A 26,541-nucleotide genomic window follows, 5' to 3' on the forward strand; every position below is an offset into this window, starting at 1 on the left:
CATTCTGATTTGAATGTAGATCTGACTTGTGTATCCTGGGTCCATGACAACTGGTTAGTTTATTAGTTTATTTGTGCACTGTGGGCTCAGTACTCCAACGTGAAAAGCAACTCCTGGAGGGGCTGAATGCCAATAACTCCCATTAACATCAATGGGAATTGTTTTCACACAAGGTAGTCATGAGCCCAGGGTGATGAATTACCATGAAGGCCTGCCAGAAGTAGGAACAACTAGAAATTCTGAAAAAATGTTTATTCTTACAAAATTCCTAGATCAGTTTTAGAGGCTTAAGTGGTTGGATATCTGGATAAAGTTTGGACAAAGGTCCAACCATGTGTGTCCTGCAGTGAGCCCAAACTTCATCATAGCCTAGAATTTCAGCTGATGTAAATCAGTGAAGTGTTAACATTAACGGAGTTACAGGGATTATATCAGATGAGGAGCTGACCCCATATCTTTTAAGTTTGCTTCTTGTAGTTTAATTTGTGAACAGTGTTCATCACACAGCAATGTGCACTTTTGATGAACTACGAAGAGCCTTCCTTTCTTCCTGAGAAACCGGACCCAATTTTTACGTAACTAAATAGACTATAATTAAAATCACTGAGGACTGATTACATTGCAATGGCATGAAAGACATGTTAATATAATACAGAAGGGAACAGTTGTGCATGTTTTTACTGTAATCTTTCACTTTCAGTGCAGGGTACCCAGGTAATGTGTCAGCATAGGCTTTGTATTATGTCAGTAATAGCAAACTGGATCATCTGTTATTACTTTCGTATTGTATCTGATTCATCGGGTGAATTAGAAAGTGAAATAGCTTCTTTCTATAAAGCCTGTATAACCTTACTGGAACAATGAACAGCTGTATGAAATTGCATGTCCTTATAAATACAGTGCCAAATTTATCCCTGGTGAAAGCCCATAGAAGTCAACAGAGTTGAAAGGCTCTTACCAAAAGCAGAAAACTCTCATTTCAATGCCCAAAGCTGGTTTTGCTGCTAAACTGGCTAATTCTAGGTCTGGGGCCAATTCATTATTTTATTTTGAAGAAGGCACTTAATTATTTCTTTTGCGAAAAGCTGTACTCCCCTGGCAAAAATAGCAAAATTTTGTCCTGAGTAAACTCTATAGAGACTCAGGTCAGCTTCCATTTACCATGCTTCTAAGAGTCTAAGGAAAATTTAGCCATTGTGCACAGACTTAGATATTTCAAGTATTCTTGTTAATAATTTCAGATTCCATTAATTTTATTTGCGTTTAGCTTCTGTAAAGCAAAAGTCAAGTCTATATGTATACATTTCCTACAATAGTTTCTCTGACTCCTTTAAAAATGATCAGTGAAGCTATGTCTGGGGTGAATTTGACCAAGTGTTGTCTATCTTTGACAATTATCTACCAAGTCTATGTTAAATGTATTATCAGAACTCCTGCATTTTATCAAACAGCCACAGGCTCCCGCCTGAAATAACTCATCTGTAATGTTGTTACCACTGAGTAGGAATTTTTGGAAAGCCAACAATCAATCAAAGATTTGTCATTTCACTCTTTTTTTTTTTATACTGATAGCAAATAAGCTGCAGATGGACCTCTTCACACTTTCCCATCACCTCCAGAGGGTCTGACACAGCCCTGTGATGTCCTCACAGAACAGCAGCTGTAGATTTCTCTGTTCTTGAGCAGAGATACAGAAATTGAAAGCATTTATTAAATTGCCCAAAGCCCGGTTGACCAGAGCAGCAGGGAGAACATCAGGATGTTTGAAATGGAATTCAGCACTGCCTTATTGTTCACGTTTAGTCCCATCATAAGAGACACTTGTACAGGAAAAAGAATATTGATATGTCTACTGAACCACCAGGAGGTGAGGAAAAAGATCTTAGATATTGAATATTTTCATGGGTTAAATTGCAATAAGGATATTTTATTCTGATTTTTGTGGCTGAAGTACTGTTTAAGTGGAGAACATGCACTTACAGAGTGTGATAGGAGAAGTTAAATCAAACATGTATCCCTAATTGTCAGTTTTATCTGTATTTCTATTGCAGTAGTGGCTAGAGACCAGGGCCCTATTGTGTTGCTAGGTATTGTACAAACATATAATGTGAGAGACAATAGATGGATACAAGAAAGAGAAGGGGGAGCACAAAGTAACAATTCTGATCAACACAATAAGCAGCAGTCACCACACACTAGGTGCCAACAATTGTTGGGCTTTTTGTAGACATCATGGCAGAGATGAGCTTTAAGGAGATATTTGAAGGAGGACACTGTGGTTGCTTTGCAAATTTTTGCAGGGTGTTCCTTGCCATAACGTCAAGTGACTGCAATTGGAAGTATATCTTCTCAGAAAAGTCCCATCTTCCTCACAGTATAGATGGCAGAACTGTGTCTCTTTTCAACTTTAGCCATCTTATTAGATACCTATGTCTTTGGCACCCTACCACATATATAAAATGGTCAACGTTTAAACAAGTAGATCTTGATGAGCAATACATATCAGCTAAAACAGTGGCACAAAGTGCAACATTGGACTACTTTGTCATTTCTAGGATGGCTCACATTTTAACAGTCCATTTAAAAGAAAATGTTAAGGCACATATTGTTAGGTGCTGGAAAGGTTCTGAAAATACCATAGGAGGTCACTAATTCATGCCCTTCACTAATCTGCACAACCTATCATATGCACACATAAAATGTTGGTCTTTTCTTAATTAACAGCAGTTACTGTATTGATATCTCGTATTAATAAGCCTTTACTACTTTTTACAACTGATACTACAAAACACTTACTGGAGTACAAGGAAGTAATGTAAAGAAACTACACCTGTCAAACAAAAGAACAAAGTACATTTTGTGATGCAGTACCCTGGATTTTTTAAAATTGTTGTTTGATTTACTTGCCAAGTCACAAAAATCACAATTTCACAATCATAGAATCATAGAATAACAGAGTTGGAAGGGACTTCTGGAGGCCATCTAGTCCAACCCCCTGCCCAGAGCAGGACCAATCCCAACTAAATCATCCCAGCCAGGGCTTTGTCAAGCCTGACCTTAAAAACTTCTAAGGAAGGGGATTCCACCACCTCCCTAGGTAACGCATTCCGCTGTTTCACCACCCTCCTAGTGAAAAAGTTTTTCCTAATATCCAACCTAAACCTCCCCCACTGCAACTTGAGACCATTACTCCTTGTCCTGTCCTCTTCTACCACTAAGAATAGTCTAGATCCATCCTCTTTGGATCCACCTTTCAGGTAGTTAAAAGCAGCTATCAAATCCCCCCTCATTCTTCTCTTCCGTAGACTAAACAATCCTAGTTCCCTCAGCCTCTCCTCATAACTCATGTGTTCCAGTCCCCTAATCATTTTTGTTGCCCTTTGCTGGACTCTCTCCAATTTCTCCACATCCTTCTTGTAGTGTGGGGCCCAAAACTGGACACAGTACTCCAAATGAGGCCTCACCAATGTTGAATAGAGGGGAATGATCACGTCCCTCGATCTGCTGGCAATGCCCCTACTTATACACCCCAAAATGCCATTGGCCTTCTTGGCAACAAGGGTACACTGTTGACTCATATCCAGCTTCTCGTCCACTGTCACCCCTAGGTCCTTCTCTGCAGAACTGGTGCCTAGCCATTCAGTCCCTAGTCTGTAGCGGTGCATTGGATTCTTCCGTCCTAAGTGCAGGACTCTGCACTTATCCTTGTTGAACCTCATCAGATTTCTTTTGGCCCAATCCTCCAATTTGTCTAGGTCCCTCTGTATCCTATCCCTACCCTCCAGCGTATCTACCACTCCTCCCAGTTTAGTGTCATCCGCAAACTTGCTGAGGGTGCAATCCACACCATCCTCCAGATCATTAATGAAGATACTGAACAAAACCGGCCCCAGGACCGACCCTTGGGGCACTCCGCTAGATACCGGCTGCCAACTAGACATGGAGCCATTGATCACTACCCATTGAGTCCGACAATCTAGCCAACTTTGTGCCCACCTTGTAGTGCATCCATCCAGCCCATACTTCTTTAACTTGCTGACAAGAATACTGTGGGAGACCGTGTCAAAAGCTTTGCTAAAGTCGAGGAATAACACGTCCACTGCTTTCCCTTCAACCACAGAACCAGTTATCTCATCATAGAAGGCAATTAAATTAGTCAGGCATGACTTTCCCTTGGTGAATCCATGCTGACTGTTCCTGATCACTTTCCTCTCGTCTAAGTGCTTCAGAATTGATTCCTTGAGGACCTGCTCCATGATTTTTCCAGGGACTGAGGTGAGGCTGACCGGCCTGTAGTTCCCAGGATCATCTTTCTTCCCTTTTTTAAAGATGGGCGCTACATTAGCCTTTTTCCAATATTCCGGGACTTCCCCCGATCGCCATGAGTTTTCAAAGATAATGGCCAATGGCTCTGCAATCACATCCGCCAATTCCTTTAGCACTCTCGGATGCAACGCATCCGGCCCCATGGACTTGTGCACGTCCAGTTTTTCTAAATAGTCCCGAACCACTTCTTTCTTCACAGAGGGCTGGCCACCTCCTTCTCATGCTGTGCTGCCCAGTGCAGTAGTCTGGGAGCTGACCTTGTTCGTGAAGACAGAGGCAAAAAAAGCATTGAGTACGTTATCTTTTTCCCCTCCTCTGTCACTGGGTTGCCTCCCTCATTTAGTAAGGGGCCCACACTTTCCTTGGCTTTCTTCTTATTGCCAACATTCCTGAAGAAACCCTTCTGTTTCTCTTAACATCCCTCACTAGCTGCAACTCCAGGTGTGATTTAGCCTTCCTGATTCCATTCCTACATGCCCGAGCAATATTTATATACTCATCCCTGGTCATTTGTCCAATCTTCCACTTCTTGTAAGCCTCTTTTTTGTGTTTAAGATCAGCAAGGATTTCACTGTTAAGCCAAGCTGGTCGTCTGCCATATTTACTATTCTTTCTACACATCAGGATGGTTTGTCCCTGTAACCTCAATAAGGATTCTTTAAAATACAGCCAGCTCTCCTGGACTCCTTTCCCCCTCATGTTATTCTCCCAGGGGATCTTGCCCATCAGTTCCCTGAGGGTGTCAAAGTCTGCTTTTCTGAAGTCCAGGGTCCGTATTCTGCTGCTTTCCTTTCTTCCTTTTGTCAGGATCCTGAACTCGACCATCTCATGGTCACTGCCTCCCAGGTTCCCATCCACTTTTGCTTCCCCTACTAATTCTTCCCAGTTTGTGAGCAGCAGGTCAAGAAGAGCTCCCCCCCAGTTGGTTCCTCCAGCACGTGCACCAGGAAATTGTCCCCTACAGTTTCCAAAAACTTCCTGGATTGTCTGTGCACTGCTGTATTGCTCTCCCAGCAGATACCAGGATGATTGAAGTCGCCTATGAGAACCAGGGCGTGCAATCTAGTAGCTTCTGCGACTTGCTGGAAGAAAGCCTCGTCCACCTCATCCCCCTGGTCCGGTGGTCTATAGCAGACTCCCACCACGACATCACCCTTGTTGCTCAGGCTTATAAACTTAACCCAGAGACTCTCAGGTTTTTCTGCAGTTTCATACTTGAGCTCTGAGCAATCATACTGCTCCCTTACATACAGTGCAACTCCCCCACCTTTTCTGGCCTCCCTATCCTTCCTGAACAGTTTATACCCAATGGCGCTCTCAGTCCGTGGTATGAATTAGTGAGCGTCTACTGCAAATAAATAACGAGGAACTTGATCTGCCACAGATAGTTGGCCAGGCCTGATCCCCACTGACGGCTTCTGTGCAAAACAGACTTCAGTTGGTTTAAGTGACCAGTTGAAGATTCTCCCACCATGGAAGTCTTCCAATGATATAGAGCCAACATAATGCCAGCCAAGCTCTCAGCCCTGGAGGAGGCATTGTTGCCTTGGCTGCGGGGGGAGTGGGAATGGGAATGCCCAGAACAGTGCAAGGGGACAGACAACGGTGGAACAATCCTTTGATGATCATTGCAGCTGCATGTAATTTAGAGCAGTCCTAAAGCTGATATGAGCCTGAGATAGACTGAACTGATTTCTGTAGTCATCTCCATGTGAGTGAGGTGGATCCATTCTGATATGGCTGCATTTTATACCCATTTTGCACAGATGTAAATCAATATGTAATGTGGAATGGAAGATGCATTCACAGTGGAGAATCAGGCCCTTAAGATAGGAGAAAAACCTTTGGCAGATTTTTTTTTGCCAACTATTATTCTTAGGAGTTTAAGGGTTAATCCTGTAAAACACTTGTACCCAAAGCTCCCATAAACGTCAGTGAGAGCATTAAGTGCACAAACAATACAGGAATGGATGCTTCACATAGTAATTCATATAGTGGTCAACTGGTGTTAATTTTCCCTGGGCATTACCAATCTATAAACATCAGTATTAAATCACCTTGTCCCAACCACTTACACAGTATTCAAAGACCTCAGATTACTCTATTTCTGTCTGTAGCGGAGTGCACTAGTAGGTAGACTTTGAGTGGTGTCAAATATGTGGTTAGCCAGATATTAGTCCAAGGCCTTTTAAAGAACTGTATTATCACATATTTTAAATAGGGCACTGTAACAGAGTGTACTGAGTCAACTCAAATCCCCAACCATGGGCATTAATTGGGACCTGATTGAAAGGCAGTTAGCAGAGGGTACCAGTTAACTGAGTAGAGACACAACTGAGGAGCTAAGTGGGTGAAAGTAACCCCACCCCCAAGAAGCTGGGAGTATGAGAGCACACAGGAAGGCAGTGTTGGGGGGAGGGAACTGGGAGTGGAATCAACCAACTGGTCTGTTGAAAGGACAGAAAAAGCACGGTGGTGGTGAAGAGCACCTGGAGTTCTGGTGGTCACCACTGAAGCTGGAAAAGACTCTCGGGAAATCACCCTATGATAGGCACAACTCTGCCTTTATTTACTATTGCAAATGTTTTGTTTCTATATTAATATTTAGCAGGGAACAATAAGAGGTTTTAAAGATGTTACCAATCTGAGCTGCCATGAAATGTTGCTAAATGCAAGCAGCCTAATCCTTTCGAGATAGCAGGCTTCCTGCTAGTCACATAATGGGCTTGCTCTTTAGGACCATAATGTGCTGCTGCTATAGATACCAGTACAGTTGTTGAAGGCAGATGTATAAGTACAGATGTGCATTCAATTTTTGCCAAATTGGTCTTTTTTTAAAAAAATAAAAGTTGTGAGACAGAGGAAAGCATATTCATTATGGCTAGATAGGGAGAAAGAGACGTGTGGCATGTAACTTCAAGTCAGAAGTGGGAGGCTGGGGGAAGGTGATTTGGCAGGCAAGGCCAATCACAAGCTTGTTTTCCCGCACATTCTGCTTACCCTATTCTCCACTTATCTTGCATGGAACTCCCCAACAGATATCTTCTGTCCCATATACATGACATCCTGCCCATGAATAATGACTTGCCTCAGACCCCTGTAGTTTCAAGATAGAACATTACCTTTTTTGTCCGATATTTTAAGGTCACTGAACCACACAACATTTATTTGCTGCTCTAATGTTTTTCTGACTTCAGAATTACCCATTGACTTTTCTCAGTCTTGTAAGACAAGTGAATGTGGAGAACTTGCAACGAGTTTGGCAGGCTTGCTTGCTTCGTGGTTTTTTCTGATTCTGTCCAATTATAGTCTAATTATATCAGTGCATGCAGATTAATACTGTCATATGAAAAGCCTGGGAGAATGGAGAAGAACTCATATAGTAGAACAAAACCACAACGCTAACTATGACCCTGAGAATCTCCCACAATGTAAAGAAGTGCACTTCAAACAAGTCACAGGAGGAGGTGAAAATGAAATAGGAGGGGAGCAATGATGCTATAATGCAAGGTGCACTGTAAAATGGCTAGACTAGATGACCTGAAAGGTCTCCTTGGCTCTAGGGCTAATCTCTATTATATTGGTGTAAATTAGGAGTAACAACATTGACATTGGTGACTTTGGTGAAACATGCTGGATTTACAGTGGTGTGAGTGATGTTAAAATCTGGTAGGTAAATTCTGTGGGCTCAGTTCTGCTCAAAATGAGTATAGGTGGTAGAATCAGGCCTTATACATTCATTCTTCCTTATGGGCACCTGTGAAATTCACATAGTTAAAAAGCAAACTGTAAATATCAGTTTTATAGCTGTTTAAACAGCTGATCATATACCCTGAACTATTCAACAGGGTCATTGCTGGTGTGCGGGAGGGAGTAGGTATTGTCGCAAAATGGAGAGATGTTGGGCGTTTGTAGGATAAGATTTTATGAAATTATGTTCTCACCTATTAATGTTAAACAGAATTCTTCAGATTCATGGGCAGAGAATTAAGATCATTGTAAAACATAAATACATTTGTTCTTAACATTTTCCATTTATTTTCTTCCTGCACTTTAATTTTTAAAGTGACCATGCCATGCCTTCTGCAGAAATGAATATCAAGTTCCCAGAAAGTAAATGAGTGTGAATTTGTTTTTAATAATATGATGCATTTTTTAAAGATTAAATATATGCACCAGATGATAATTCAGATACAGACATACTTTCAGGTTGTTGTGGTTAGAAAGGTTTGGTTTTTCTTTTTCTGACTTACAACACACGCTAATTCCCAAGAGGCCCGCTTCCCAAATAAACATGAATGATCTTAACTTCAAGTATTCTAGGGTTTTAATTGTATCACACCACACAACCAGAAAGAAAAAACTGAGCACACTGGCTAGAAATAGGAACAGCCTGGTCCCAAGAAGTGCAAACTTCTTTCAAGAGGCATTTTGAGCCTGACCTACAACACTCCTGCATTTCCAGGAGGGATTCTCTCTTACATGCAGTCTGCCTGGCAATTATGAGAAATTGTGCTAAAATCTGTCAGGGTTTCCTTATGAGGTTGAGGCCCTTGAACTTGTTTCACTTATGAATGTTTTCATATTGTTTCTAGAATCTAGAAATTGTTCTAAAATGTGGTACTGTACATATAAGACACATGTAACCATCAGAAAACTAGATTGTAGCTTATTCGCCTCTTTGTTTTATATCTTACCTCCTTTGGGTTTTAAAATAGTGGGAGAGGTTATTTTCAGTCACATTCTGGAGGCAGCAGAAAGATAAGGAGGCTTTTGTGGATGCTCACATACAGTGCCACAGTAAGGGTCTTGGAATAAAAACCAGCATGTAGTAGAGTAACACAGAGAAACCCCAAACCATATCTATACTCCTGTTAGGAGTAGTGAATATACTTAGCCACTAGATGGCAATGTGATGTGGCATTGTAACTGGAGATTTGGGAGTGATGTGAGGAGACATTGGAGGTATTATTCGTGAGTCAGAAATGAGAAGCAATGTTCTAATTACTTAGTACAGGGAGACATAGATAGTGAACAATCTGATGCCCAGCACCTTGGCAATGATTATAGCCATCCTTATTAAGAATCTATTTAGATGAATCTTCCCCCATGTCCGTTTCTAATCATTGACACCAACAGATGTCATGTGTAGTGTCCGTTTCGAATCTGATATATCCTCTGTCAAGGAATGGTATGCTGCCTTAGCAGTGGATGGGCCCAATGGTTTAATACAGCAGCGGCATTTAAAATAAGCCAGTTGGTTTAGACAACAAGATTTGAAATGAGCTAAACCCAGTACTTGTATTCGACATACTATACGAAGTAAAAGGAAGGACATGGGAATACTCAGTAACACAGTGAAGCGCTGCCAATATCTTAACAAGGGGCTACCCCAAAATATTCCCCATTAGCCTGTTCCCAACCTAGTGAACCAGGGGTGTGAGCTCACAGAGACAAGGGATGATGAGAATTCTGTTATTTTTTTCCTATTTAAACAATAAACCTTTCTCATAATCAAGGAGGTAGCAACATTCACCCAGTAAGCTCGTATTAAGTTGCATCGTGCTGGAAATATATTGAGTGCATTTAATAATAGAGCACATCATCCTAAAGAAGGCTAGGAATTAAAATTTGTAGGAATCTCCAGAGGTTTCCTAGCACAGATTTCCCGTACCCCCCAAAAACCTCCCTGTCATTTAGTGCAATCGAGTCTATTCCAAAAGCAAAATATATGCTCTAGAGTCTTATGAGATCAAAGAATAAAGCATCTCTAAAAGAGCTGATTTAAACTAGAGATGGGCCTTAATCAAAGCCATGGATCTGAACACCCCTGAACTTTATCTAATGTACATGTTTCCCTCTGTAATATATCTAAGTATTTCTAAGATACCTATCATTTTGGTATCAAAGCCCCTAAACTTGGGACGGAGATTTCAGATTCTGAATCAAGATCCAGATTTGAATTGTGCACTTGACCCCAATTTTTCTATAATGGGCCAAAGAAAAGCTCAGAATCTAAAGACCCCAGAATTCTGGCAGGTTTGAAATGTGGATCAAGATCCATATGTTGTGAATCTAAGTCTTCAACGAGCCTTAGAAACGTATTAATGAAAATCCCTTTGTGAACCCATCTGGCATGTTAGATCCTTCAAATCTTTTCTTAAAAGAACTTCTAGAAGGCCTATAACTCTAGTCTTCCTTGCACAGTAACAGTATCATTAACAAAACTTAAAAAATTATGAAGACCTCAAGATGTGTGCATTACTAACCAGAGCAATTGCATGACCTCATCCTCGCCTCTTGACTCTCTGGCTGAGACAGGTTTTTGGATAACTTAGGCTTGGCCTACACTAGCAATATATGTCAATATAACTATGTTACCCAAGGGTGTCATTATACTGACCTAACTCCCGATGTAGACAGTAGGCTTCTCCTGTTGACATAGCTACTGGCTCTTGGGAAGGTGGATTACATAGGCAGAGGGGAGAAGCCTTCTCATCAGTGCAGGTAGCATCTTCACTGAAATGCTACCACAGTGCCACTGCACCGCTGCAGCCTTTTAAATGTAGACAAGCCCTCAGTTATTTAGTGCTGGAGTGGGAACTCCATGCTCACCTTCAGTAGTGCCTTACTATTCAGCTAGTCCCAATCAAACCAAAGGGACTGCATTCCTAGTAAAGTACTACTCCCGGTGAGCAAGGGGTTCTCAATCACGTCCTTAACAAACAACAAGAAATCATTTAAAAAAAAAACACAGTACCGATACTGCTGCAGTCGAGCCTGTAGGCTGTATATTCTGTCTCGGTCTTTCAGAGTTCCCAGTGTGTCAGAATCTGAGTCAACAGGAAATGCGGGACTGCATAGTGTCCTCCTGCAGGCTGTATGAAAACTTACCGCTGAAGTGTAATGCTTTATAACATGTATTTATATTACATCCAAAAAAGAAAAGAGTTAAAAAAAGGTTATGGTTGCAAAGTCAAGCACTCAAAAGTTAGGATACACCAGAATTTCAGTTGCCTGTGGCACCTGAATTTGTCCCCCTAGTTCTTATGATAGTCTTTAATTCCATGATCTCATCCTTATTTTTTCCACAGCATCTCTGCTTCATTCAGTGCATGTGACGGGTTCCTTCAACCACAGAAACCTGTACTGTGGCTCTAAATTCCTCCGCACACCAGCATCATCCCTGTCTTGCTCAGCTTCAGCTTCAACCAGCACAGTACATGCAGAAGAAGACGGTCCCCTCCAAAGAGGTTAAAATTCCAACAGGTAAAGAGAATAAAACAAAACAACCCTACGGGACAGGGAAACAGAGACCAGTGAAGGGCAAGGTAATAGCGAAATAATTGTATTTCATATAAGAAGCAGCAGTCATTTGTATACTCACTGGCTAATGTAGGTAGTTCAATGTAAACCACAATATGTTGCAAAGTAAATATATAATAATAAGTGATACGATCATCTGGTTTTGTAGCTAAGATGACATCAACATTGTTCTGTTTTAACCCTGTATTACCTTCATTAGGGATAAAATAACCAATCCTGTGGGGTTTCTTCCAGTCCCAAAAGAGGTTCTTTTGGATTCTCATTAGTTATTGGAACATAAGCAAAATGTAAGATTACAAAATTTCATACACATGTCTAAAACCCAGCCATCAGGCATCTGTCTTCTCATTCAGCTGTTGTTTGGAACATATGTACTGAGGAGAACTGAACTTAAACAGAGCATCTGGAACTCATTGAAATGCTGGTGATTTTTTTACTACCAAGTCTTCCAACAGGGTTGATAGAGACACAAGCAGGACAAGACACTTGCACAAGATCACAGAGTGAATTTGTAGCTGAGCCCAAATTTGAGCTGCATTCTGTCATTTGCCTTTAACACTAAATGCAAAAGCTTCCAATATCCACTTTATAGTGATTTAAATAATCTGCAATTTAACTTCTAGAAATATTAAAATCTCTATTTTTTTCATTGTTGAGACCCTTTTCCATTTTTAACAATGTCAGTATTTTTCACTTCTGTTTATATAATTACACTGATGCTATTGTTTAAAAATCGTTCTTCTAATCTGTTTTCTTGTTCGGGACCACATAAAGGGAAAATGCTCATGAATTCATGGCAACCCAGGCCAGAACTCTTTTGGTTCCTGGCTCTTTGTTGTCACTGCTAGACCACTGTGCCCCCACATTGTTTAGGAACACACTGTACTCCAGTCATAGACCACAGTGCTGCGATTTATAATGTGTGGGCAGATTCCTGCATCCATAAACAGTCTCGTTAACTTCAGTGGGTTTCTGCCTGGATGCTGGGTGGCTTGCATGTTATAAATTGCAGGACTGGAGCACTAGATTGGAGAAGGCTGTTAAGAATACAGTGGATATGGGAAAAGGTTCACAGAAGGTCAACAAAGATGATCAGGGTATGTAGCAGTTCCCATTTGAGGAGAGACTAAAAGGATTAGGGCTATTCAGCTTAGAAAAGAGATGAGGAGGGATATGACAGAGGGATATATCAAGGAGGGATATGATAGAGGTCTATAAAATCATGAATGGTGTGGAAAAAGTGAAGAGATAAGTGTTACTTACCCTTTCCCACAATTCAAAAACCTGTGGGTCATGAAATTAATAGGCAGCAGCTTTAATACAAACAAAAGGAAGTATTTTTACACACAATGCACAGTTGACCTGTGGAACTCATTGCCATGTGATGAGATGGCCTAAAGTATAACTGGGTTCAAAAAAGAACTAGATAAGTTCATGGAGGATAGGTCCATGAAGGGCTATTAGCTAAGATGGTCAGGGATGTAACCCCATGCTTTGGGTGATCCTAAAACACTGACTGCCAGAAGCCAGGAAGTATGCAGAGAAGAAGAGTTCTGTGTAAGCCAAGAGGGCAAGATGAGAGTGAATTTGTCTGAAATTACCCCGTTCCGTACACTTCCCCTAAAGCTCTGGTATTGCCCACTGTTGGAAACAGGACACTGGACTAGATGGATCATTGATGTGATCCAGCATGTCAGTTATGTTCTTAAACAGAACCTTCTGTCTATTAAAGGTAATTAATGTTGACAGGCTGTTCATTATTAATTAATGCAAGTAGACTAGCAATGGAAAGACTGCAGCTGGGGTGACAATATCCTGTCTGTTACAGCATTTGTGTGTTGTACCTTTCACTTCCTGTGCGCCAGCTGACAAATGGTTATTCCCAGTTGAAAGGGGCTTTGCTTCTAAAACCAAAATTAGGGAACTACGGGGACTCCCAGATTCTAATAATTGTCTGCTTTATTAGTCTTTGCTTCCAATTTCCCCTCCTTCCAGGACAATATTACAATTCTTCCCATACATTTCTTATGCTCCCTTAATATCAAACTCTGCCACAGCATATAGTGTAATTGGGGGTTTGAGTGGGGAGGGGAAATAATCAAATTCTCTTTGTTTCAGGAAAAATAGGGAATTGCAAATGCAAAACTTCACTGTTACATTTCAACTGCAGACCTCTGTGGTTTTTCTAAGGAAACTTGTATTTAAGCAAGGTGCTTAATGTTTAAAAAAAAAAAAAATCCCCTTTAGAGTATGTCAACGTACAATTAAAAACCAACAGCTGGCGCATGCCAGCTGACTTGGGCTCATGCTGTGGGGCTGTTTCATTGCAGTGCAGACTTCACCTGAGCCCTGAGATCCTCACACCTTGCAGGGTCCTGGAGCCTGCACTTCAGCCTGGGGGTGCTGAAAGCCAGTGGTCACTACCCCAAACTTTTTATCTCACCACCCCTTACTTCTGTCCATGCCCCCCACCCCAGCCCCCAGAGCTGAGGCCAGCAGCAGCGCTGAGGCTGGGGGAGGGGGATGCAGACAGGGGTAGGGGGCCAAGGCTGGGACCCCGCGTGTCCCTGGTGTGGGGCCAGCAGCAGCTGGGATCTGAGCCCCCAGGCATGGGGCCAGGAACAGAGCCCCGGACACGGGTCCAGCAGCCATGAGTCGGGACCCCAGGTGCAGGGCCAGCAGCACCAGGATCCTGGGCACGGCATAGCAGGTGGGACCCCGCACAAAAACCAGGAATGCTTCAGGACCCCCCTGCATCCCTAGTTCCCGCACCTATGACTGCAATGAGACAGCCCTATAGTCCAAGCCCGGTGAGCCCAAGTCAGCTGGCACAGATGGGCCAGTGACAGCTTTTTAATAGCAGAATAGACATACCCTCACTTGCTTAAAAATCTGAATGTTTTCTGGCTCATGCCTGTGAGACTCTATTTGCAAAAACCAAAGCCATTTTGGTCATCTGTAGATAATATACTCTGGGATGGTATATGGCCCACCCAGCTCATTTCAGTAGGAAAGAAGTGCTTCAAGGGCAGAAAGAAAGATATTTATACTAAGGTTATTCTGAATACAATAAAACTTGTTATGAGAAATGTAAAGAGGGCTCTTGAGACAGTAAATAGCAGTATAATAAATCATACTCCGTAGGGTAACAGGGCTTTAGATTACCTGCTCATGTACTGAATGACTCTGTATTGGATTAGCTCTCTCTGGTTAATACACTGATGATTACAGCTATATAATTGGAAAGTGGAAAAGCCTGGCAAAATTCAGGTACTGTCTGGTTCATACTTTCTCTGTAGTTTTTAATTCTGAGATATCTTCATAGAAATATACAGGTAATTCCGATTCATGTAATTTGCACCACAGACTGGAAATAGTGGGCCACCTTTCAGCTTCAAATCCTGGAAGCTTTCAGGGGCCAAATTGGCTCCCAGTGCAAGTTAGAGAGCTCTGTCTTGTGCCAGAGGATAGGGCTTCCAAGGAGTCACTCCAGCAATTGGGATCATTGGAACACATTGTATTCTGTTCTTGCTCCTGCTATACCTTGGAACTCCCCGTGCGATGCAGAGATGTGCCGTAAGTGACATAGGATTGCAGTGGCGCATCAAAGCGGGATCTAGCCCACTGATAGTTGGTGATAAACCCTGAAGGTCAGATTGTGTAAGGAATGGTACCACCCAGAAGCAGCTGAGAGTTGCAGTTCCTCTCCTCCTTTGTCCAGGAGGGACATAGATTAACTGCAACTCTGAAATGCAGCCGATGAAGTGAGCTGTAGCTCACGAAAGCTTATGCTCAAATAAATTTGTTAGTCTCTAGGGTGCCACAAGTCCTCCTTTTCTTTTTCTGAAAAAAATGCAGTTTATTCCCTCCTCTACATCCAGCTAGCAATGTTGGCTGGTGCATGGGGGCCAGAGTCAAAATTTCACCCAGGGTGTGTGTCTACCGTACAAGCAGTACAGTGGCACGACTGCAGCTATGCCTCTGTAGCATTGTAGTGTAGACATTTGCTACAGTAACAGAAGGGTTGTTTCTGTCACTGTAGTAAATCCGCCTCTTCGAGAGGTGGTAGCTGAGTCAACAGAAGAAATCTTTTGTTGACCAAGCTGCATCTACAGTGCAGATTAGGTCAACCTAAAGGTTGCACAGGGCATGAAAGCTTTTGCAGCCCTCAGCTGTGGGGCCTGGTCTACACCTAAAACTTAGGTAGACCTAGCTACATTTTCCACCAACCTGTCCTCTGGAGGGAGCATCTGGTATGCAGACTCTGACCCAAGATCCTACTAGCCCTAGTGCATTTACACAGTGGGGCTGAAGGGACCTTATTCCTCTTAATACCATGTGTGGCTATGTTAGGGTTAGAAGCATTGAGCTTGATATAGAAATCACTGGGTGAAATTCCATGGCCTATGTTAGGTCAGACTAGATGATCCTAATGGTCCCTTCAGGCCTTAAAATCTCTTAATCTAGCCCTGAGAGGAAAAAACAGTTCTTGTATGGTTCTTGTAGTAGATGCTTTTGAATAACTCCGAACACACACTGTAGCAGATGGCACCAAATCTACATGTATCTGTACCGAAAATTAAAATATATGTACTGTTAAAAAGATATACTATGAATGTTAAAAGATGTGGATATTGGCAAATAAGGATGTGCAGATTGGACCCCTGTGTGCTGGGAGCAATGTGGCTCCTTACTCTTATTTCCTTGGTTTCATAATGGGATGGAATGGAATGTTGATATTTTATCATGTGAAGTCACCAGTTACACTAGGGGGAAAAAGGAAAATACATTCAGTGCACAGTGTTCAACCTCAGATGTTCTGAAAATGGAGTCACTTGCATATGAAAAAAATGAATTTTGAAGCTATTTATAATACAGCTGCCACAAGTGACATGTCCTTCCACTCTCTCTCTCTCATCAGTCTTTCAAAATAACTACCTGATAGTGTACATCCATAGCTTTGAATCTCTACAGTACATTGTAAAAGCATTTGAAAAGTAGCCAGTAAAGTCTGTTATGTGTGCTAGCCAAATGCATGGAAGCAGTAATTGGAGCAGAAGAAATGTCTTCTATTAGTCATCTCTTCACACTTGGCTCTTTTCCAAAACTTCCCCAAAGAACAGATCATTTAGCCACTCACATGGGAAAAAGACATATCTGAGGGTGCATGGGAAAAGGGCAGCCATACCTAAGTTCTGCCTGACCTTTGGACTCTATTGCCCTGCGTGAAAGGAATTATTTATGCTCTCAATCACTACCCCAGCAAAGCTTGGATTGCGTGAATGATCCAAGTATCTGAGGAAGGGCCATTGAAACAGATGATAGTCTTAGGACTGGATTTTTAGAAGAGCTTAGTTCCCATTTAGGCATCAAAATAAGTGGCCAGATTTTCAGAAGGGCTCTGCATATTGGTTGCTAAGGTCTTTGAAAATCTGGCTATAAGTATCACAAAAGACGCAGCTGGAGCCTGAACACTTTTGAAAATCTGCCCGTTATTTATGTGTCTAAATGAGAGCTAAGCTCTTTGAAAATTCTAGACCTTAAAGACAGTACTCTACTTTTGTCTGATGAGTGGAATGCCCATGTATGTCAAAAGAAGTTCTGAGCAAAGATTAGACTGTGGTCTTATGTCTGTAGAAAGCATGAGTTAGTTAAATGCTGCACAATTATAAATTCAAATAAAGGATTCTAATATTCTTTACTTTGGCTCTAAATGGGGGAGAGAATATGGTGTTTTCTATCGAATTCCTAAGGAGCATCTAGCACTGAGTTGCCAAAGGAGCTGTTTCTCATATAAGGTACATGTATAAATTGTACAAAAACAAAAGGGATACGTGATTAGCTGCTTTCCCAGAGGTGGGTGGCTGAGATGCATTCTTTTATAATGAATGACACTCTAAAAACAAACAAAGAAACAAAAAATCATACATACTATAAAATACTGGAAATTTTAAATTAGAACGTAACTTTTTGTAATTCACAACTTATATAATTCAGTATCATTTTTACCCCTACTGTATCACAAATATTATACATTTATATTCCCTTAAAGAGGGAAATAAAAACGTAAACATAACTATGACATTCTTGTTGCCGTCTTATGGCCATATATAGTTCTGCCCTATATTCATGGGCACAGCTCCCATTGTTCTCAGTAGAAGCTCCATTGTGGATCAAAAGCTGTATGTGGCTCTTAATGTGTTCTCTTTGGATAACATGCCAAAACACATACATTATATAGGTCTGTATGTAACTGTTTTAAAAGTTCTGTAACCAAATGTACATCAACAGCTAAATGCTGCAGTATGTGTCCAACAATAATACTTTGGTAGGAGTATAATGGCATTAGTATAAGACCAACAAAAAGTATAGGGGAGAAACTGCACCAATAGAAAAATGACTACTGAACTTAACTTGCTTGAATGTCTTTTTATGTTGTTCGGTAGCTGGTTATTACACTGATGGTGAGATTTTTCTATCATACAACTTTAAATACCATTTTTCTAATGTTGTGTCACACTATTGTGGTTCTTGCAGGAGGAATATGGTTTTAATATTGAATAACTGAGACAGGAGTACTGAAAAGTACAGTAAATCCAGCATAATACACTTACCCCAAAATCCACATTCCAAAAAATCTGGAAAAGCAGAGCATTCTCATCTGCGTTATTTACACATGAAAACAGCTGAAAGTAATAGCTTTTCACATGACAAGAAGAAAACAGCTCACCAAATGAGCATAGATGAATAAGAGTAAAGTCTCATGGGCGCTTACCAATATATAACGTACCCTAAGCACTACGTATCACCTTGTATTTGGCCCACCGAGTCTGACTGCAAGGAAATCTAGGAATCCTAAGCAGCTGTACCTTGCATATGCAAGGCCCTCTTTCTTTTGTGTTTGTCTTTGAGTCCAAGGATTATGGGTGTGATTCGATTCTCAGGATGAAAAGCAATGCCTTTTGTTTAGCATAGTAATATTTATCTCTAAGTCCCAAAGCTATTCAACCAAACCAAAACAGCGATGAAACAACAGTTCAGAGATTCCATTTAGATAAGGGCCAAAAAGGGCACATGCATGCCTGTCCTATTTACTGAAACCTTTTGTCTGCAAAACTAGGCTAAAAGTCTCACAAGAACATACTTTTCCCCAAAATTTCTGGTACTGCCTGTTTCTGGATAGGCTGAAAATACCACAGGAAGGAGCCTTCCTTCATAGAGTATTTTGCTTCTGGTTCCCCAAAATGCAATAGTGCATGTGAAATGAAGGAGATAAAATTAATCAAACTTTGCAAAGGTGCAGAAAAGTGGGTTCAGATATGAAGCATGGGAGAATGATGGAGTCTGTACTTTTATTTTTATTAAATTGGTGCTCTTGAAAGGTGCTGTAATGATGACTCAAGAGACTGAAGTCTTTTACCTCTAACCCCTAGTAAATAAAGCACAAAGATCAGCAGCAATGCAAGCCTCTCTACGCTGCCTTGGCAATATATTTCAGCCTGAAACAAGAAAGGACCAATGAGGATCCCATGCCCCAAAAACCCCTGGACAATGCTGAGACTCTGAATGGAAACACCAATTTGTACATATTACAGTGGTGGGTTTTGTGAGATGGATGGAGAGGAGCTCATTTGATTGGACAACATAAAGGCAATAGGCCAGAGATCGGCAACGTTTGGCATGCTGCCCGCCAGGGTAAGCCCTCTGGCTGGTGGGGCTGGTTTGTTTACCTGCCACGTCCCCAGGTTTGGCTGATAGCAGCTCTCACTGGCCGCGGTTCACTGCTCTAGGCCAATGGGGGCTGCTGGAAGCGGCGACATCCATCTGTCCATGCTGCTTATCAAACGCTGGCAGGTCGCATGCTAAACATTGCCGATCCCTGCAATAGGCTATATATGTATATTTCATTCAAATTCTCTCAGCCATTCAATGGCAGAAGTGTCAATTCTTATTTGATCAGAACCAGTTCATCAACAACTAACTAATAAAAACTGTGCTTATTACATGAATTATTTCTCCTTTTTTTTAAAAAAAAAAGAAGAGGAAGAAAAGAAATAATCAGGGACCTGATTCTGCCCTTCTTACTCATGATGGCAAATATCTTATTCTGTGAGAAGTCCTGCGAACTTCCATGATCTGCTTGTGTGAGTTTCTTCAGGGCATGACAGTGTTTATACAATACTTCAGCAAAGCTACTTAATGCTCCTACTAACTCCTGTTAATTAATTAACTCTTGTACATATGTGCTCTGAGAGGAGAATGGCCCTCGACTACACTGTACTGTGGAACCAGAAGGATTTGCTGTATAGTTTTTTTTCCGTATTCATGGATTTTAAAAATCAACAAAAATTAAATCACAGTGAATATTTCCAGTTGTACTTCTCTGGTCAGCTGCCTGGGAGTGGCATGCCAGTGTTGCACTGCACCTCCAAAGCAAGTCCAGCAACAAAGCTTCCTCAGAGGTGCTGAATGGTTCTGCACTAAGAGGCAGCAACAGTTCCCTAACAAGGATGGCTGTTAGCAGTGCTGGTTCCCAACTGGGCCACATACTGATCCTCTTACTACCACTGAGGAGTCCCTTCCTCCTTGAATAGTTCCATTGATATCAAGGAGGAAGGGACTACTCAGCATGTGTAAAGGTAGCAAAATCTGGCACTAACAACTAACCTATGTTTAGGCAGTGGCAGTGCGCTTCCTGCACAAGGCCCTTTGTCTGTCTTGTCTATTCATATTACAGTGCAGCTGATGACACCAGCAGGCAGCTGGCAAGTAGCAGTGTGCCTCTGTCACAGCAGGGGCCAGCTGACCACTTGGAAATAATTAATTGAGAATATTCAGCTGTCCTTTTTCTTCTCTCCAACCATGTTGATGAATCTGCAGAAACTGTAATGAAGAATAATCTGGGCCTAAGTTATATGTATCCTAAATAAAAGCATTAGGAAATGACTGTGTGAGTAAACAGGAACAGCAGGTTTCATTAGTGGCTTATGAAAACACTGAAAGCTGGAAGTGACGATTAACAGAAACCCACAGCTTGTTAAGTCCACAGTAAAAGGTTACAATTCATAGAGCACCATCTGGTACGGAAAATGTGCTTAAAATGAAATCATTACTTTTACATTACTTTACTAAATACTTTTATTAATAATTTTCTAATTGAACCTCACTAGCAGCTACAACAGAGAAGTGAAACAACATTTCTTAAAATCTCAAACTTGACACAATTCAAGCTTTCCCTCCCCTTGGCTTGGGGTTCCTACCAGGAAACTGTTTCATGGACTAAAGATCTTTCTCTCTCTGATTCTGGATGATAGGCTTTATCCTCACCACTATATCCTGCCACAAACAGCAGTTCAACTCCAGCTTGACAAAGGGTAGCAAGAAGGATTAGCAGTTAGAAAATAGCTGAAGAGTTTGTTTTAGGAGATACCAGCAACTGCCCTCAAGAATCCTTGTTTACAATATCCCTGTCATTTATTGAGGACAAATCTATATGTCAAATCTATATGTTTTTAGGATTGAAAAGGACTGGTCAATTTCTGAAAACAAGAGGTGGACAGAATGTCCAAGGCTGCAGGACCAGGCAACAACGGAAAACATCCAACAAAGAAGAAGGGGTGGGGAAGACAGAGAGGAGAGACTGGAGTAGGTACTCAGAAATTATATGATGAGTGCAGTATAAATGCCTAGATAAAAAGATATAGACTAGTGAGGTTGGAATGAGTAGAGGGATAGGGAGAGCTAAGATCATACATGAACATTGAAGGCATGGCTATTGAAGTCCTTAGATACAGATGAGGAGTCTTTCAGGACAGGAATTATCTGTGGATATGTTTGTGCATCAGAAAGTGTGCGATGGTGATCCGAACAGACTGGAATTTCAACATGAGACACAAAAGAGGGTTTGGCATTAAGGATGAAATCAAGATTCCAGACCTGAGAGGTGAAAGTTAGGTCAAGAGTTGAGGAAAGCAATGGATAAGTATGAGTTACATATTTAGGTGTGACTGAGGGTAGAAGGCTGGCTGTCTTGGTCACATCCAATTAAAGGAAATTAAGGTAGAGGCAAATGCTGACATGTTTGTGTTGGAGAGCAAGCTGGGGGAGGATTTTAATGAGGGACAGAGTTGAGTGTCTGTTTAAAAGGTCGTTGAGACTGAAGAGTGAAAAGCAAGCATAAGAAGCCAGAAAAAGAAAGCAAAGGGGATTGAGAATAGAGTTTTGGGGACCTCTAGAGGAATGATCCGAGACAATCTATTAGAGAGAGACAGACAAAATTAGAGACATATGGACAAAACAAGCTGAGGAGGGAGCCAAAAACATCAGCATAGCTCTTGGAAAAATTCAAGAAAACCTGACTTAAAGTGGGATTTTCAAAAGCTCAGGAAGGCGAGATTTACAAAGGTATTGAAGTGCTGTGTTGGGGCTTGCTCCCATGACCTGTTAGACAAGGGGTTATGAGCAAATTAGTGCACCTGAGATTGCCTCCAGGCCAGAACGGATGGAGGTAAGTAAGGAACATTAGGCACCTGGCTTTCTAAGTAAGCCAAGGGAATTCTGATGGGGAGACTATAGAAAAGGCAGGACTGTCTTATTAAGAGAAACCCACAGAGAGTAGGTTGGATTCTGGTAGGAGGGGAAGTGGAAGCCCTTAGATAGGGCTGAAACAGGCAGATGTCAGGTACGAGAATGTATGGGGAATAGGTTAGGCTCCTGTGGGGCAACCCCTGAGGAAGGGTCAGTAGCTGTGCCTCAGTGAAGCCAGGGAGAAAAGAGAAATTAGTTCAGCAGAGAGAGGTGAAGCTAGAAGCCTGAGACCCAAAGGGAGGCGATGTTAAAGGAAGACTGTGGGGAAGCAACACAAGGGGCTTTAGAGGCAGGAAGCAGCCCAGAGAAACCACAGCATGTCTGAAGGAGAAGACCGAGCTGTGGGTAGTGAGTGGGCCTGGGTTCCCCTATTAGGCCTGGAGGAAGGGGCATGCAGGCCCAGCACAAGGAATAATGAGCCCAGGGTAGGACTGAAGAGAAATTCAAAGGATGAGCTAAGAAATAGCCAAAGGAGGACTGAAGGTCCTCTTGTGTTGGGAGGCTTTGTGAACTTTTAGTTGCACCTTTTTGTTGCAATGCTCTGGAAAGGGGACTGAACTTTATGTGACTCGCTTAGAGGACTGAGGCACAGAAGACCTGGTGAGAGGCAGATGCCTGCAGGAGGTGCTGGAGATGAGGACCTCTTACAGCATTGCACCCTGACACAATCTGGGATGCTGTGGTGAGTACATTATCTTACAGGTGCCTAAAGATGCAGTTAAGCACCTAAGTGAGATAGGTGCCCCACTTCCACTGACTACTTTTAAAAATTCCACCAGGCACCTATTGGCATCTTTAGACACCTAACTGCCTTTGAAAATATGGAGTTCAAGTCCCCTTGACCTTTTCCAATGGGACTAGTGCTCCTAAGTCACTTAGGCTCTCTTCAAAATTCCAGCCTTAAACAATAATTAGGCTTTGTCATGAAATTATCCTCTTTAAGGGCCTGAGGCAGTTCTTCAAGTACTTATCAGTATAGGCCAACAGCAGGTCTGACTTGCATATTTTAAATTATGCTTAAAGCACAGTGCTAGTCTGAGTAGTGACAATGTACAAATGTCACCTTCTTAGTAATTTGGGTCCTGTGTATATTCAGTCTTACGTGCTGGCTTCAGTGACAAAAATAAGATTTTAAGGTTTTTTCCACTGTTGTTCTTGTAGAGCCAACACTGGTGGAAAAGAAAAAAAAATGGGGGGGGAGAGGAGCTGGATTCTGTTCCATCGTGTACAGCAATGGAATTATTTACTACATTCCAAGCAGTTATTGCAATGTGAACACCTAAAGCAAAGGGCCTGCACAGGTGTCACTAAGGGTATATCCACACTTCAATTAGACACCCAAGGCTGGCCCATGCCAGCTGACTCAAGCTAAGGGACTGTTTGATTGTGGTGTAGACATTCAGGCTCGGGCTGCAACTTGAGCTCTGGGAACCTCTCACTTTGCAGCGTCGTGGTGGGGTTGCATAGATGTCACTGAGGACCTAATGGGGCCTGCAGAACCTTTAATGCTAAACTTAGCACCAGGAGTTATGCTTAAAAATGGATAGCTTTATTCAATATTCAGGCCTTTACACAGGCTATATACAAGTGACTGAGTATTAAATTAAACTTTTGGAAGCAATTATGATAAACTTCCATAATACAGAAGAAACTAAATTGAAGCTACTAGTATTATGCAGATGGGAGAACCCTGCTTATTTAGCAAGTCACAGCATTTAAATGAGATTACTGCACATGTCACTGACAAGCAGCAACATGAGGAAAAATGTAACTGCAAAAAGTAATTGTCTGTTTTAAAATCAGACTTGTTGTCAACCATTCAGTATTCATTTATTGCTATGAATTCCTTAAAAATGAGTAATGGGCTGAAGAATACAACTCAGTTGGCAAGCAGTAAGAAATAGTTGACCTAGTACAGTGTTCGCTAAGCCAAATGACCACTGCAATGTGGAACTATATATTAATCAGCTGCTACAGAAATTTAAGACTTGCCTTGGCATGATATGTTGACACGAGTGCACACAATTCATGCTGTTATTCAGCTGGATTGTTATGTGCAGTACAAAGTTTTGCATATCCACAATACTGATTTCATATGAGAGTTAATCATTTCTATGCACAGAGTCTCCTCTGTGAAGGAACTATTGTCTGCTTGTCATTTAAAGTAAGAGATCTTTCCAACAATACAAGAGATCAAATTTTATATCGTAATTTTCCATAATCTCCATTCTTTACAATGGCTGTCTACAAAGAGGTGTCTTGAGTTGAAATTGGCACTATCAATCATACAGTCACTCATGGTGTTGGCCCTGAGTACATGTAAGATGTTGTCCGTGGGCCATTTTTTCTCTCTATTTGTCCAGCACTGTTTACAGTTAGTGCTGGACAAAAATTGCTGAACATTCTTTTTGCAAAGCATTGCATGGAACTCTTGAGATTTCTGAACATTTTTGACTAGCTCTATTTTCCACCATTGAGTAGCTGACTGTGCTTTTGATGGTGGGTCTTACATTGTCGCGTTTGCTCTCACATTACATTAAAGCTTGTTTGTGAACAATCTTTTTCAAACTTCCCTTTGCACTCTGTAGTTATTACCTTCCCTTCAAATCCTTTCGTTTTCTTTTAAAAAATTATCTTCCCATATATTGATTTTTTTTTGGATAGGGTGGTATTTTATTCAGTATGGTAGTTACTGAAATGACGTGTTTCTCTGTTGTAAGCAATCTCAGGTTCTTTTTATAAAAACTGACAAAATATCACACAATAATACCCTTTTCATAGGTATCTTATCCATCCCATAGAATACTATTAAATTCTACAAGAGAATGGGAAAACTATAGAAAAACTATAAACTTCTGTTGATTTCTATAGGGCTTTTCCATAAGGAAAACCTTTTTAGGGATTCAGAGATGTTTGGTTAACTTCTGTCCCTTTCCCCCTGCCCTTTTCCCTGGAGCTTTAACATTTTCTGGTTTCAGTAAGGACAGGAAGTAAAACTGCCAAAATACTATGAGAGAGGCTATTCTCATGAGAGTAACAATGCAATTTAATAGAACCAAAAGGCTTGGCTAGTTCCGAAAAGCTTAAAATACGCATCTAAATGTTAAGTTGCATGTTAAAATGAACTTCTGATCTTCTTGAGATTTGTCAGTCATTAAACACAATAGTTGTCAGATAAAACTTCTGAAATCCTATACTGTAAGTGATCAATATAATTATCTGATCCATTATAAATTAAAACTTTGTTCACATTGAAAATATTAATATCCATGCAGCTAACTTTTACTCTATGCCTGTGTAATTCCACTGAAGTCAATGGGACTGTGGAAGTGAAGCTGAGTTGGGCACATAATCTATAAAAACAACACTATCCTGTTTTTTATTACAGAATTCACTTTTTACAATTGAATTCAATGGGACTTAGTGCACAAAGAGCCAGTTGCAAGATCAGAGCCTAAAGTGATGAAGTTTTTCACTTGATCAGAAACTCTCAATCTGCAATGAAAATAACACATTTTAAAATTTATCAAACCTCTTTAATTGCACAAATGCCTGCTGTGTCTTTGGCTGACATCCTTTGTTCTGTTTAAGAATGCTTCAGCATAGTAGAAGACCAGGCTGAATACAGAATTTGGAAGGACAAATTCTCTAATGAGTCTCATGCAGTTCAAATTTGCTAAATTTGGTGACTGGGCAACAAAGTGGCAGATGAAATTCAATGTTGATAAATACAAAGTAATGCACATTGGAAAACATAATCCCAACTATACATATAAAACAGAGGTGGACAAACTATGGCCCGTGGGCCACATCCGGCCCACAGGACCGTCCTGCCCGGCCCTTGAGCTCCTGGTCCCTGCTGTTCCCCCTCCCACGAAGCCACGCCACCACGTGGGCAGCGGGGCTGTGAGCTCCTGCTGCTCTGAGCGGCATGGTAAGGGGGCAGCGGCAGCACATGTGCGCGTGCGGCAGTGGGGGGGTTGGGTAGCGGGTCCCGGGGGCAGTCAGGGGACAGGGAGCAGGGGGCGGTTGAATGGGGCAGAGGTTCTTGGGCGGTCAGGGGTTGGGGAACAGGGGGGTTGGATAAGGTGTGGGAATCCCAGAGGGGCTGGCAGGGGGCAGAGGGGTGGATAGGTCGGGGCAGTCAGGGTACAGGGAGCAGGGGGGATTGGACAGGGAGTGGGATCCTGGAGGGGGCGTGGTTTGGGGCAGGGGGTCCCAGAAGGGGGCAGACAGGGGACGGGAAGTGGGAGGGGGCGAATAGGGGGTGGGAGCCGGGCTGTTTGGGGGGCACAGCCTTCC

At 41.8% G+C, this 26,541-nt stretch overlaps 1 protein-coding gene across 4 annotated transcripts in view; it reads left to right on the forward strand.

The window, feature by feature from the left end:
* LOC144930488 (uncharacterized) overlaps positions 1-26,541 on the forward strand; it is a 157,407-nt gene that overhangs the window by 64,022 nt on the left and 66,844 nt on the right. For all 4 annotated transcript variants that reach the window (XR_013635687.1, XM_078852474.1, XM_078852473.1 and 1 more), the window contains exon 2: positions 11,421-11,595. Coding sequence is in view for 3 of the 4 variants with exons in the window: in XM_078852474.1 (XP_078708600.1) it covers positions 11,550-11,595 (46 nt within the window). In the remaining variant the exon portion in view is untranslated. The remainder of the gene's footprint in view (positions 1-11,420; positions 11,596-26,541) is intronic.

This window comes from Lepidochelys kempii, chromosome 4 (genome assembly GCF_965140285.1).
Source record: "Lepidochelys kempii isolate rLepKem1 chromosome 4, rLepKem1.hap1, whole genome shotgun sequence".
Taxonomy (NCBI): Eukaryota; Metazoa; Chordata; order Testudines; family Cheloniidae; genus Lepidochelys; species Lepidochelys kempii.